The following is a 13,646-nucleotide window of genomic DNA, read 5'->3' on the forward strand; positions in this document are numbered from 1 at the left end:
AATCTATTTTGGATGATGGATTAATGAAGTAGCAGATATTATTTGTGGCTGGAATACAGACTCCACTGGCCAACTTCATTTTGAATATTAACCAATATCAAGGAAAGGAAATCTTCTGGAAATTTTCTTAATGCTGCCATAGGTGGAGGCTTAGTATCTAGTTAACCGCCACACTTAGAAAGAACTTGCATTTATATCCCATCTTGTCATACCCCCGAAATACTCAGTGAATTACATTTCAATTGCAGTTAGGTAACATTATGGGGTAAGCATAAGAAATAGTGATGAAGCAGTGTAAAGACTGTGGCAGGACATATTGAGAGCGCGATTAGCAAAGCATATGGGATCTTGGGCTTCATAAATAGGGGCATAGGGTACAAAAGCAGGGAATTTATGCTGAATCTTAATAAAGCTCTGGTTCGGCCTTAGCTAGAGTACTGCGTCCAGTTCTAGCCACCACACTTTAGGAAGGATGTTAGGGTCCTTGAGGGGTGCAGAGATTTACCAGAATGGTTGCAGGGATGGGGGATTTTAGTTACAAGGTTAGCTTGGAAAAGCTGGGGTGTTCGCCCTGGAGCAGAGGAGATTGAGGGGAGAAGTGATTGAGGTGTACAAGATTATGACAGGCTTAGATAAGTTAGAGAAGGAAAAACTGTTCCCTTGTACTGATGGTACAAGAACTAGGGGACACACATTGAAAGTTTTGGGCAAGAGGTACAGGGAGAAGATGAGGAAGAACTTTTTTTTTTTACACAGCGAGTGGTAATGAGTGGTAAAATGGTGGAAGTGGAGACAATCAATGATTTCAAAAGGAAACTGGATGGGCACTTGAAGGAACTAAACTTGCAGGGCTACAGGGATTGATCGGGGGAGCGGAACTGACCAGATTGCTCTGTGGAGAGCCAGCATGGACCCGATGGGCCGAATGGCCTCCTTCCTTGCTGCAAATAACTATGATCATAACATAACAAATAGGAGCAGCTGTAGGCCATTCGGCCCCTCGGGCCTGCTCTGCCATTCGGTATCAGGGCTGATCTGATTGTGGCCTTAACTCCACTTTCTGGCCTGCCCCCAATAACTTTAGACTCCCTTGTTAATCAAAAATCTGTCTAACTCAGCCCTGGATATGGCCCCCACTGCTTTCTGGGGAAGAGAATTACAAAGATTAATGACCCTTTAAGAAGAAATTCCTCCTCATCTCCGTCTTAAATAGGAAATCCCTTAATTTGAAGCTGTGCCCCCTAGTTCTAGATTCTCCATCGAAGAGGAGAATCTTAGCATCTACCCTATAAAGCCCCCTCAGAATCTTATACGTTTCGAGAAGATCACCTCTCAAGCTTCTAAATTCCAGTGAATATAGGCCAAACTTGCTCAAACTTTCCTCATAAGGCAATCCCCTCCTCCCAAGAATCAGCCTAGTGAACCTTCTAAGAGCTGCTTCCAATGCAAGTATATTGCTTTTTAAGTAAGGAGACCAAAACTGTATACAGTACTCTTGATGCAGTCTCACCAAAGCCTTGAACAGCTGCAGCAAGGCTTCCCTACTTTTATACTCCATCCCCCTTGCCATAAAGGCAAACATTCCATTTGTCTTCCTAATTACTTGCTGCACCTGCATGCTGACTTTTTGTGATTCATGGACAAGGTCATCCAAGTCCCTCTGCACCACAGCATTCTGTAGTCCCTCTCCATTTAAATAATATTTTGCTTTTCTATTCTTCCCAAGAGGACAACCTCACATTTTCCCACATTATACTCCAGCGCCAAATTTTTCCCACTTAACCTATCTATATCCCTTTACAGACTCTGTGTCTTCCTCACAATTTGCTTTTCTTTGTACCATTAGCAAATTTGGCTACAATACAATCAGTCCCTCATGAAAATCACTAAAATACATTGTAAATAGTTGAGGGCCCAGCACTGATCCCTGTGATACTCCACTAGTTATAGTTTGCCATCCTGAAAATGCTCCATTTATTCCGACTCTTTGTTTCCTGTCAGTCAGCCAGCCAGTCCTCTATCCATGCTAATATATCACCCCCAACACTATGCGCTCTTCATTTACACCTTATTGAATGCCTTTTGGAAATCCAAATACACTACATTTACTGGTTTCCCTTTATCCACCCTACTTGTTACATCCTCAAAGAACTCTAATAAATTTGTCAAGCCTGATTTCCCTTTCACAAAACCATGTTGACTCTGCCTGATTGTATTGTGATTTTCTAGATGTCCTGCTATTACGTCTTTAATAATGGATTCAATATAATTTTCCCTACCAACAGTAAATGTATGTACTCATAGGCATTTATTTTGTTAGGCAAGATTAGCTCCATTCATTTGGTGAAAACCATATACAGGTTTGAACAAAATGAAGGATGAAGAAAACATTTAAAAACTGAACAAGATCTAGAAGTTACTCAAGTACAGAAAATACTGCACAACTTCCACTGACTGGTCAAAGAACACAAATCTATAAAATTTAAAAAGGTCTCCGAAAGAATATTGTGCTTCAAAAAACATTTTCTTCAGCATAAGTTAAAACAATTCTTAAATCCTTTTATCACCATCCAAATAGTGGCCTATTATCCAAGCTCCCATTTACTCTGGGAACTGTATTCTATGCTAAAATTTAAACTGCCTACATTAATACACCAATGTAAATCCTTCTAAAAACTATTCTACTGCAGCACTTACCAAAGGAACACAAGATCATTATTGGTTCGATACTGGAATAATCAGCTGTATATATACAGACAGATACTGAAACAATGACCTCATCAGGCTTGATATTGCCTGGAAACCTCCCATATATGTCTGTAGAGCATCAGACTTTTAATCTGAGGGTCCAGGGTTTTGCCAGCATGGACTTGATGGACCAAATGGCCTCCTTCTGTGCCGTAATGACAATGCCATGTTGCAACATATCTATAATTCTTCAGTTTTCATTATGCCAGGATACTACTTAATGTGTGCGGTCATGCTGTAATTGAATCTAGAGCAAGATGTATCTGACTGAGAAGTTCCTAATTACTGGGCATCCCAATCACATTATTTGTTGCAATCTTTCCCTCCCAATGTCTGAACAGGAATTTAACAGTTTGAATGGCGGTATGCCGATTACCTCTTGGTAATTCAAACAGCTAGTTTGGAATGATGTAGAATATAGATTCAAAGGCAACAGGAAAGAATAAATCCTGGAGGTTAATAGCAACTGTGAATACCTTGCAATGTAATTGCTTGCAAATATAGCACTTTCTACAATTACACTGCACTGCATTGTTTTCCTTTCTCAGGAATTTTTAATTGCAGCTAAAACTGTATGCACAGCAATTAGAGTAGCACAAGAAAAAATAAGTCAGTAAACATAAAAGATACTTAACATTAAATTACATTTCAGGCTGCATCAATGCTTTTACAACTTTAGTTAGCACAAAGCGTTAAAGCGAACACAAATGTTCCGATAACAATCATGTATGTCTCACGACTGCAGAATACTTCAACTATTTTTGGTTTTTCTCCAGTCGTTAAGCACCAAATAGCAAACTTGTATCAAGAAATGTTGAATCTTTTAAGAATCTTAGCAGCAGGCAGGGATTCCTGTCACTTGGTTCCCAAAAGACAATACAGCAGGATTTTGCAGAATGACCTGGATTAAGATGCTATTGGGTCTCTTGTAGCAGCAGCAGCTGGAGGTTGAGGAGTTTCCAAACCGGTGTGGAGTGTCACCTATAGAGAGGTTGAGAATATAACTGATGAAAAAATAATTATTTTTCAGGTACTTTGGAGAAACAATTAACACTATTAGTGCATCTCTCATGATGTTCAAATTTAGAAAAAAGTATACAAGTAAATAAATCTGCACATTATCTCATCCCAGTTATAGGTCTCTATACATGGACTCCTCATGGATCAGGTCCCTGGTTTCTGCAGTCTCAGGCAGCTGTACATCATTTGCTTTTAAACTGTGATGGTTCAAGTTTTTATAGATCAGCCTCCTGGCAAATTAAATTCCCAGCTTGTAAAGCTCCAGATTTCTCAAGTGACAACTGGTTAAGCCTCATAATCCCACTCACCTCAAAATTCCCAACATTAAACATTAGAAGAGATGCATCAGTAACATTCCTGATTCTAGGTAGGGACTATAAAGAGAGACTACTACAGCACAGAAACAGGTCACTCAGCCCAACTGATCTATGCCAGGGTTTACACTCCACACAAGTCTTCTCCCACCCGAGGAGCTGATTCCTTTGATTGGTTGAATGTTGTTGTGGAATATGATTGGTCATTTTTGGTGCAATGTCATTGGTGAAGAAAACAAGCAGAAAATATCTATTAGAAAACAAAATCAATCAGAAAGCAGAAAGTCTATAAACACAATTTTATATATTAAAAGTGCAAAATTGTTCCAGTTAATGAAAACTGTTAGACTTTTGTCTGGATGCGTTTCTCTGTTTGATCAAGCCACTATTTAAAACTATAGGATAGATTTTCCAAGTTATTGCATGTAGTAAAGTACCTTAAATGCCTTAAGTGTGCATCTGAAAATTGAGGGGTGGGGAAGGAGGGCAGGAAGCCTGTGATTTTCTGATGCATGCTTGCTCCATTCTAAGTATCTCGCTACCCTATATATATTAAATATACAATGTTGTGTTTCAAATATGTTTCATGAAATTTATAAAATAAATAGCATTTTGCGTTAACTACAACACCTAGAATGAGAAACTACACTTCAAAACTATTCCCCTTACAATGTCATCCAACACATCATTGATAATAGCAGCCAAATGGATGGGTAACTGGATAGACCCATTTCACTCTTCCACTGAGTGGATAAGCTCAGTTAGTCTTCCATCTACACTTGCATGGATTTGGGAGCTATAGTATAAATCCCAGACAAATTAAAAATGCAGCCAAGTATTCCCACAGCTTCCAGTTTCTTTAACAAGGCTGCATAACAAATTAGGTTAAAAAGCTTTATAAAAATTGATGGAAGGAGATTTAGTGGGCTTCTCAGCATTACACTGAATTGGCTCAGCACATTCAGATCTTAAGATCATATGAAATAGGAGGAGTAGGCCATTCGGCCCCTTGAGCCTGCTCTGCCATTCAACAACATGGCTGATCTGATTGTGGCCTTAACTCCACTTTCCTTCCTGCCTGCCCCCCATAACCCTTGACTCCCTTGTAGGTCAAAAATCTGTCTTAACTCAGCTTTGAATATACTTAATGACCCAGCCTCCACTGCTTTCTGGGGAAGCGAATTCCAAAAATTAATGACCCTCTAAGAGAAGAAATTCTTCCTCATCTCAGTCTTAAATGGAAGGCACCTTATTTTTAAACTGCTTTTTGGATGGCTTTTTCAGCTTCCACACAGTTAGCTCCCGACTACAAACATGGATAAAATGACAATGTAGTATAACGTGCTCTTGTCTGGATTCTGTTGGTATCATATTAAGCCAGCAGGTTCCAGATTTAAATCCTAGTCTAGGACTTGAACCCATAATCTAGGCTGATACTTCAACGCAGTAACTGAGGAGATCACTGCATTGTCAGCAGTTCTATCTTGGGCTGTTTCTGCCTATTGGTGCTTCAGAAGGATGTTAAAGGTCTCACTACTGTTCAAAGACTTTGAAGCAGCCAATTTTTCACACAGCAGAGAATGTTTACATAAATTACTTGACTTCAAAAGTAAATAATTTGTTGGCAAATGTTTTGGGACTCACAAGCACATAATACACTGCATATCATGCAGATTCCTTTTCTTTTACTCTCCGTAAGATGCCTTTGAGAAGACCAGACATGTCAATCACTGACATTAGCCCAGAGGAACTTAAAACATGACAGATTTTAATCAATAGAGAAATGATTTAGGATCATTTTTGTTTGTGAACTCTTGCAGACGAACACATTGATCTTACTTGATTTTGATGAAACAACTTCACAACATAGTCATAATTTACCCATGCAGCAGCTCTTGTTTACTCTGAGGCAGCTACAAGTGACTTTTCAGAATTAGTTGATAGTGAGTTTTAGTTTCAAGGACAAGTCGATAAACATATTGAATCTAGAAATGGCCATGACTTCTACCATGGGGGCAAGGAAATCAACCATTGGTGACATCACGCTCACCCTATCAGCAGTGACACAAACACTGTCCTTTGTTTCATGGTTAGTAGTATTCTTCTTGTGACCAAGTGTTTTGACATAATTAGTTAAAGTAGAGAGGCCATCAGCCACTTTGTTTCAACGGTCATTCCTTGTGACGAGGCCTGCAAACAGCTACCTTCCTGAGCTTGTAACCTGGCTGTTCAAAGTTTCAAACAATGCCGCTGGAAATTCAATGGTGCTATTTATAACGGCTCTTTTTTTGGAAAATGATTTTTTCTGCTCTGTAAATTCTAATCGGTCCCCTCTTCCCCCCCCCCCTCCCACCCCCAAGTTGTGCATGTGACAGGGATGTACAAGACAAGTGGAAAAAAAATCAGAAGTCAAATTCAAAACTACTGGATTATTGGAGTATAAAAACAAAGATTAGGAGAGAAATCATTTAAATGCACATGTATAATAGAAATTGAGTTTTTTTTAAATAAAGTACTGTACCACAGAACACACCTGCACATTTCTATTCAAGCTTACTGCTGGGAAGAGGAGACCTTCCATATCCTCAAAGGCAACAGGTCCTTGTTGCTCATCATTAATGGAAAAGGTAAGTGTTCGTCTGTTGAAATCCAAGAGCACACCTACTGTGACTCCTTTGGTAATGCCTCCCTCAGTTCTAGAAGAAATAAAAGATGCTCATTTGTTAAGTGTATAAAATAGCAGTCCTGATCAGTACAATTCCACCTGTTTTGTACATTTGCATAGACTGTACAAGCACAGAAACAGGTCCTCCGGCCCAAGCCAGAGTTTATGCTCCATACAAACCTCCTCCCACTTCCTCACTCACCCGATCAGCATAACTTGCTATTCCTTTATCCCTCATGTACTTGTCTAGCATCCCCTTAAATGTATTCTCCTGCCCAAGATGCTTACTATGCAACAACCGGTCAGGGTAATATATTTGTAATTGTCAGATTTGAAGAAAATAAACACAGGTCTGATTATATTTTTATCTCTGGTAAGATCATAGTTTAAGAGCAGAGATACATAATAGAAATGAGAGAGGAGACTAAATAGCTTGGAAAAGGTCTACCAGCAAAATGTTTTTAAAAACTCTACTGTTTTAGAATCAACAAATAGATTGTAGTTGCTCTTTACAGTAGAAAAAGTTTCCAAGCTATTTCTTTACACTTTCCTATTTCAACAGTTCAAGATCTTCCAATCTCCTTTCCCATGTCCCTACTTTATCCAAATGTTTTAAGCTCAATCCATAACTCAAAAACTAATTCACTGTAATGAGATACATGTCATAATGTCCTGAGTAATAACGGGGCTCTAGACAAGTGTAAACTTTCTTATATTTGTAACAAAATGCATAGGATTGAACATACATACACAAACAATGGCAATATATATAGTTATAAAGGAATGGGTTTAGAGTCATACAGTTATACAGCACAGAAACAGGCCCTTCGGCCCATCACGTTTGTGCCGGCTACCAAGCACCTAACTATTCTAATCCCATTTTCCAGCATGTGGCCCATAGCCTTGTATGCTACGACGTTTCAAGTGCTCATCTAAATACTTCTTAAATGTTGTGATGGTTCCTGCCTCTACCACCTCTTCCGACAGTGCGTTCCAAATTCCAACCACCCTCTGAGTGAAATAATTTCCTCAAATCCCCTCTAAACCTCCTGCCCCTTACCTTAAATCTATGCCTCCTGGTTATTGACTCTTCTGCTAAGGGAAACGGTTTCTTCCTATCTAATCTATCAATGCCCCTCAATTTTGTATACCTCAATCATGTCCCCCCTCAGCCTTCTCTGCTCTAAGGGAAACAACCCTAGCCTTTTCAGTCTCTCTTCAGAGCTGAACTGCTCCGGCCCAGGCAACATCCTGGTGAATCTCCTCTGCACCCACTCCAGTCCAATCACATCCTTCCTATAGTGTGGTGCCCAGACCTGTACACAGTACTCCAGCTGTGGCCTAACTAGCATTTTATACAGCTCCATCATAACCTCCCTGCTCTTATATTCTATGTCTCGGCTAATAAAGGCAAGTATCTCATATGCCTTCCTAACCATCTTATCTACCTGTGCCGCTGCCTTCACTGATCTATGGACAAGTACACCAAGATCCCCCTGACCATCCATTGTATATTCCCTTGCCTTGTTAGTCCTCCCAAAATGCATCACCTCACACTTCTCAGGATTAAATTCCATTTGCCACTGCTCCGCCCATCTTACCAGCCCATCTATATCGTCCTGGCCTGAATGGTCATTTCTCACTTTTTATGTTTTTAGACAAACTCAGAACATATTAAACAAGTATTGAAGTAAGTGTGCAGGAGCTGAAATTCTCAACTCTTAATGCTGATTAAAATGGTAGTTTATGTACAAGACATTAAAGAGGAAGCCTCATCCTGCAGTTGGACTTGTTAAAAATCAGCCAGAAAGAATGAACATCTTATTTTTGCTTACACAGAGCGAAGGCTGGCATCAAGCAATTTGGTCAAGCTATGCAGTTTTGTGGCATTAAGGAACTGTATCATCAGGACAGGAGAAATTCAATCATGTATCTAGGTTGATTCAGTGATCTTTGCATTTCAACTCTAAGCTGATTTGAATCCCGTACAGTTAGGCTCAATAACTCCTCTAAGCCACTTCCTCAATTGAGTCCAGCAATTACTGGCTTCACAATAAACAATCTTGCTTTACTTTACCTGTTAGTGTGAGAGTTGTTATGCATAAACCAACTTCGGTTATTATCAACATACATAGCCCAGGCCTTATCATCTTTTCCTAACATGACATCTTTCAAGACATCTATACGGGCCACACCAAACGCAGGGTCAGGATGGTTGTCGTAGCGGTCAATATTCAGCTCCCAATAATGGATACCTCTGGAAAATCCGGTGTTTCCTAGTACTACTCTGTCATCATAGCTGTTGCAGGTAACAGTGAGGTTGTCATTAGAGAACAGAATGTCAGGGTGAGCTGAACCTGAATCAAAACCAAACCAGGCAACTGGAAAAGAAAATAGAAGATTGTGCTTACTATGAATATATCATGCAGAATCATATTAGAAACCACAAACTAAAGTTGCGTAAAATAAGAAAAACAAAGACATAAAATCTTCCATTTTAAAAGGAAAATAAATTTCATTAAGAGGTATTAAGACTAAGATTACACTGGTATACCCTTTATGTAAAATTAAACCAATTATTAACATTGGAATGAAAGTGGTATTGAAAGTAGAACAAAAAGAAGAAGAAAATTACAGCACAGGAACAGGCCCTTCGGCCCTCCAAGCCTGCGCCGATCCAGATCCTCTATCTAAACATGTCGCCTATTTTCTAAGGGTAAAGAACAAAGAAAAGTACTTAGGGTAAGCTTCAGAGCACTTAAAATCAGTATTATGGCATTCTCTCTGTGTTCTAATAACAATTTCCCTACCCCAATAATCAACAAACCAAACACAATAAAACTATTTTCGTTAGTGGCTGAATCCAAAGGGGTGTGGAGTTAATAGTTTTTGATGGTCCTGGGATTATCCCATTTAGAATTTGGGTTCAACTTAAACTGGGCCACATTTGGATGTAGGGTTTTCACTTGTATATTTTCCCATCGCCATCCAAGTACATTCCTGAAGTCAGCTATTCCTGTGGTAAGTTCCATGGACACCAGCAGCCTCTGATACTTTATCTTTTATAAAAACATAAGATAGTGAACAAATCAGAAAGCTTTCAGAATAGGGAGCATCACAGGCTCCTTCCAAGGCACGCAAACAATCAAATCCTGCACTTTTCAACAGGGCAACTCAGGCTAACATTTTGGCCTTCCTAACATCAAGACAGTGAGGCTAATAGTCGTAAACTACCCAACTCAGCAGATCATGTTCTGAACCAGGGCCTCACTGATCTTTACAGCTCGATACCAGATGGTGTGATGTGTTTAACCACAGAGCTTTCACAGCCAATGAGTTTTTTTTCAAAACCTTACTGCAAGAATCATTTTATACAGGGATGTTAAAAAATTAAGAATCCCTTGTGCATGGGGTTGCATTGAGGCATACAATCTTAGTCTCCTAAATGTCTCTCTTTTGCCTCATTTACCATCATCGCCAAGTGCAAGGAGCTCATGGACCTCTCACAATAGTCGAGACTGTCGTCAGCTACCTCTGCTGCTTCCCCCTCTTCTGCATGCCCACAAAGTCAAACCTTTCCCAGTGCTCCCCTGCTCCAGCCCTGAATCCACATCTTTCTCCCATTTGCATCCCATCTCCAGTCATGCATGCTGAGCTCATCTTGTCCACGATATCCATCTCTTGCTCCTTTAACCTAATTCCCAATAAAACATCACCTACTTCCTTCTTGGCCACCCGCCCCTGCCCTACCCACCAGCACCACACTAGCCAACACTGTAAATAGTTAGTTCTCCTCAGATACCAGCGCCATTCCTTTCAAAACTATCACTCCCTCAACAACCTTCCTATGATCCCTCTGTCCTTGCAAACTACCACCCGTCCCTTTTCTATACAAAGTTCTTGACCAAATTGTCAAGGACATTGTTCTTATATTCTTAATCTCTTTCTCCCCACACCAGCCTCCAAACTGCTTGAACCTCAATCCCCCCGACAGAGTCTCCCTTTCTTTCCCCCTGCCATGCTTTCCAATCCTCCCTGGCCCCCAGTCTCCCTCTCTCCTCTGCCTGAAGTGCAATATTTTAACCCCCAAACCCCCTCTTTCCCTGATCCCTATTTACACATCCATCTCTCTCTCACTATACTTCCGCATTCCCCAGTCTCCCTTTCTCATCTCGCTCTCCCCGACTCCCAGTTGTCACTCTCCCCTGAACTCCAATCACTGACTCCAGTTCCCAATCACCCACAATCTCTTCCCCTCGGTCCCTTGACAGGGTAGATGCTAGAAGGATGTTTCCCCCAACTAGGGAGTCTAGAACAATGAGTCACATTCTCAGAATAAAGGGGTCAATTATTTAGGACCGAGAAGAGGAAAATCGTCCACTGAAAGGGTTGTGAATCTTTGGAATTCTGTACCTCAGAGGTCTGTGGATGCTCAGTCGCTTAGTATATTCAAGGCACAGATTGCAAGGTTTCTGGGTACTAAGGAAATCAGGGATGTGGAGTTAGAGTGGGAAAGTGTTTTGGATGATCAGTTATGATCTTATTGAATAACAGAGCAGGCTGAAATGGCCGACTGGTCTACAGCTCTTATTTCTTACACTATTTCTCAAATCCTTGCTCAACTTTCTCAGTCATATCTGAATTTCTCTAATAGGATTTTGCCTCCAGCACAGTACTGAAACAGCTGTACCCAAAGTCACAAATGACATCCTGTGATTGGGAGTGTGGTGATCTTTCCCTTCTTGTTATCTCTGCAGCCCTTTAGCACAGTAAACTACATCATTCTATTTCAACACAAGCTTTCTGTTGTACAGCTCAATGGGGTTGCTGTCACTTGGTTCCACTCTTAAGTATCCTATTGTAGCCAAATAATTTTCAGCAATGATACATCCTCCCACCTCTGCCTAATTTCCTCTGGAGTGCCCCATTTATCCTTGGCCCTCTCCTCTTGGCATCAATTGAAGACACGGGGCCGAATTTTTACTTATTTGATCCGCAGGGATTCTTACCCCCATGTGGTGGAGTTTTATCGCTGGGCGATCACAGAGGTTCCTCAGGCAGGCATCTGGATCCAGGGGGTAAGTGTGAAGGCACTTAGCTCCTGAATCCACTAACTTGTTGCCTTGAGGAAGCTGCTGGATTACCAGATGCTTGAGAAACCCAGCTGGCAGCAGTTAAATTTCAATAGCTACGTGACAATGAGATTCACAGCCTCATTATCTTATATAAAGTTGCAATTCACCTTCTTGGAGTGGGTTGGCTGCCTGCCCACCTTCTGGCCTCAGTTAAAACCAGAAGTGGGTGGGTTGGAGGTGGGTTTAGGTCAGGGAACAGATTTCTGGCACTAACTCCCAGCCGACCCAAACACGCCTGTTTGTTTTCAGTTAAACTTCAGCCCAGAGCGTCAGCTTCCATAAATACACTGACAACACCCATCTCTATCTCGCCATCTCTTCTAATCGTTCCACAACCCGTTATCAGACTGCTTGTCTGACATCTAAACTTGGATGAGTCACAATTTCACCCAGTTATACATGACAAAGGCCAGACGTCTTGAGCCCCAATACAAATTCTGTATTCTTACTACTGTTTTAATTCTTTCCCTGCTCACCGTCTCGGGTTGAACCAGATGGCTTGCGACTTTAGCATCCTATTTAACCAAGTGGAGCTTCCAAACCCATATCTCTCCTTTACAAAGACAGCCTACTTCCACCTCCATAACTTTAACCATCAATGCCCTTGTCACCTCCAGACTTGACTATTCCAATACCTCTAAATGCCAGCTTCCCATCCTTCAACCAAAGTTCAAAATTGTTTTCTTTAATTTTTTTAAAATTCATTTATGGGATGTGGGCATCGCTGGCTAGGCCAGCATTTATTGTCCATCCCGGATTTCCCTTGAGAAGGTGGTGGTGAGCTGCCTTCTTGAACCGCTGCAGTCCATGTGAGGGAGGTACGCCCACAGTGCTGTTAGGAAGGGAGTTCCAGGATTTTGACCCAGCGACAGTGAATGAACACAGATATAGTTCCAAGTCAGGATGGTGTGTGACCTGGAGGGGAACATGCAGGTGGTGGTGTTCCCTTGCATCTGCTGCCCTTGTCCTTTTAGTTGGTAGAGGTTGTGGGTTTGGAAGGTTAGCAGTTCAGTGGGAATAGATTTGAGGGGGCAGGAGGTGGTTTTAATGAACAAGACGAGCTCCAAGAGGGCAGATGAGAGAGAAACTAGAGAAAGATGCGAGTTCAAGGCTAGGGGAGTGGGAAACTTTAGAGGAAGTTTGTCCCAGTGGGCAAGTGAAGTGACTTGGCAGAGGCAGCTGATCGGATGGTCTCGTTCTTAGTGACAAAAGAAGTCCATGAGCTCCTCACACTTATTGTTGGGAGGTGTGAAATCCAAGAAAATATCTTTGGCCTCAGGATTCTTAAAAAAAAAATCAGAAATTGCGACAAGAGGAGACACTAGGCTGAATTTTACACTGCCCCAACAGGTCGGATGGTGGCGTGGGGGCAGCGTAAAATTGAGCGGGAGGCTCCAGGAAGCCTACCCCCCCGTCCCAACTTTACAGTGGTTGGGCGGGGGGAGGGGCTGTGTGGAGGAACAGCCCGCCAGCCCAAGGCCAATCAAGGCCCTTAAGTGGCCACTTAACAGACACTTAAGGGCCCTCGCCTGCCTCCACGGGTATTTTACCCGTGGCAAACAGGCTTGCTGGGGACATGAAAGGCCGTCCAGCAATAGCTGCCGGCCTTTCCACGCGCCTGGGTGGAGGCTATGACAGTCGGGCACAGGGTGCCTGATTGAGGGCCTCCCCCACCTCCCAACTCACCCCCAGGACCGAAGATGCCCCCTGCCCCCAAACGACCACTCCAGCCTACCCAGGGAAGGACCGATCTCCCTGGTGAGG

The 13,646-nt window shown here is 41.8% G+C and overlaps 1 protein-coding gene across 1 annotated transcript in view; it reads right to left on the reverse strand.

Moving 5' to 3' along the window:
- Positions 1–3,524: 3,524 nt before the first annotated feature.
- Positions 3,525–13,646, reverse strand: part of trim9 (tripartite motif containing 9) — a 162,785-nt gene continuing 152,663 nt past the window's right edge. The window contains exons 7-9 of the mRNA XM_068038313.1: positions 8,825–9,128; positions 6,616–6,778; positions 3,525–3,729 (exon numbers count right to left, since the gene is read on the reverse strand). Coding sequence (XP_067894414.1) covers positions 3,655–3,729; positions 6,616–6,778; positions 8,825–9,128 — 542 coding nt within the window. The 3' untranslated portion in view covers positions 3,525–3,654. The remainder of the gene's footprint in view (positions 3,730–6,615; positions 6,779–8,824; positions 9,129–13,646) is intronic.

The sequence above is a fragment of the Heterodontus francisci genome, chromosome 9 (genome assembly GCF_036365525.1).
Source record: "Heterodontus francisci isolate sHetFra1 chromosome 9, sHetFra1.hap1, whole genome shotgun sequence".
In the NCBI taxonomy this organism is placed as follows: Eukaryota; Metazoa; Chordata; class Chondrichthyes; order Heterodontiformes; family Heterodontidae; genus Heterodontus; species Heterodontus francisci.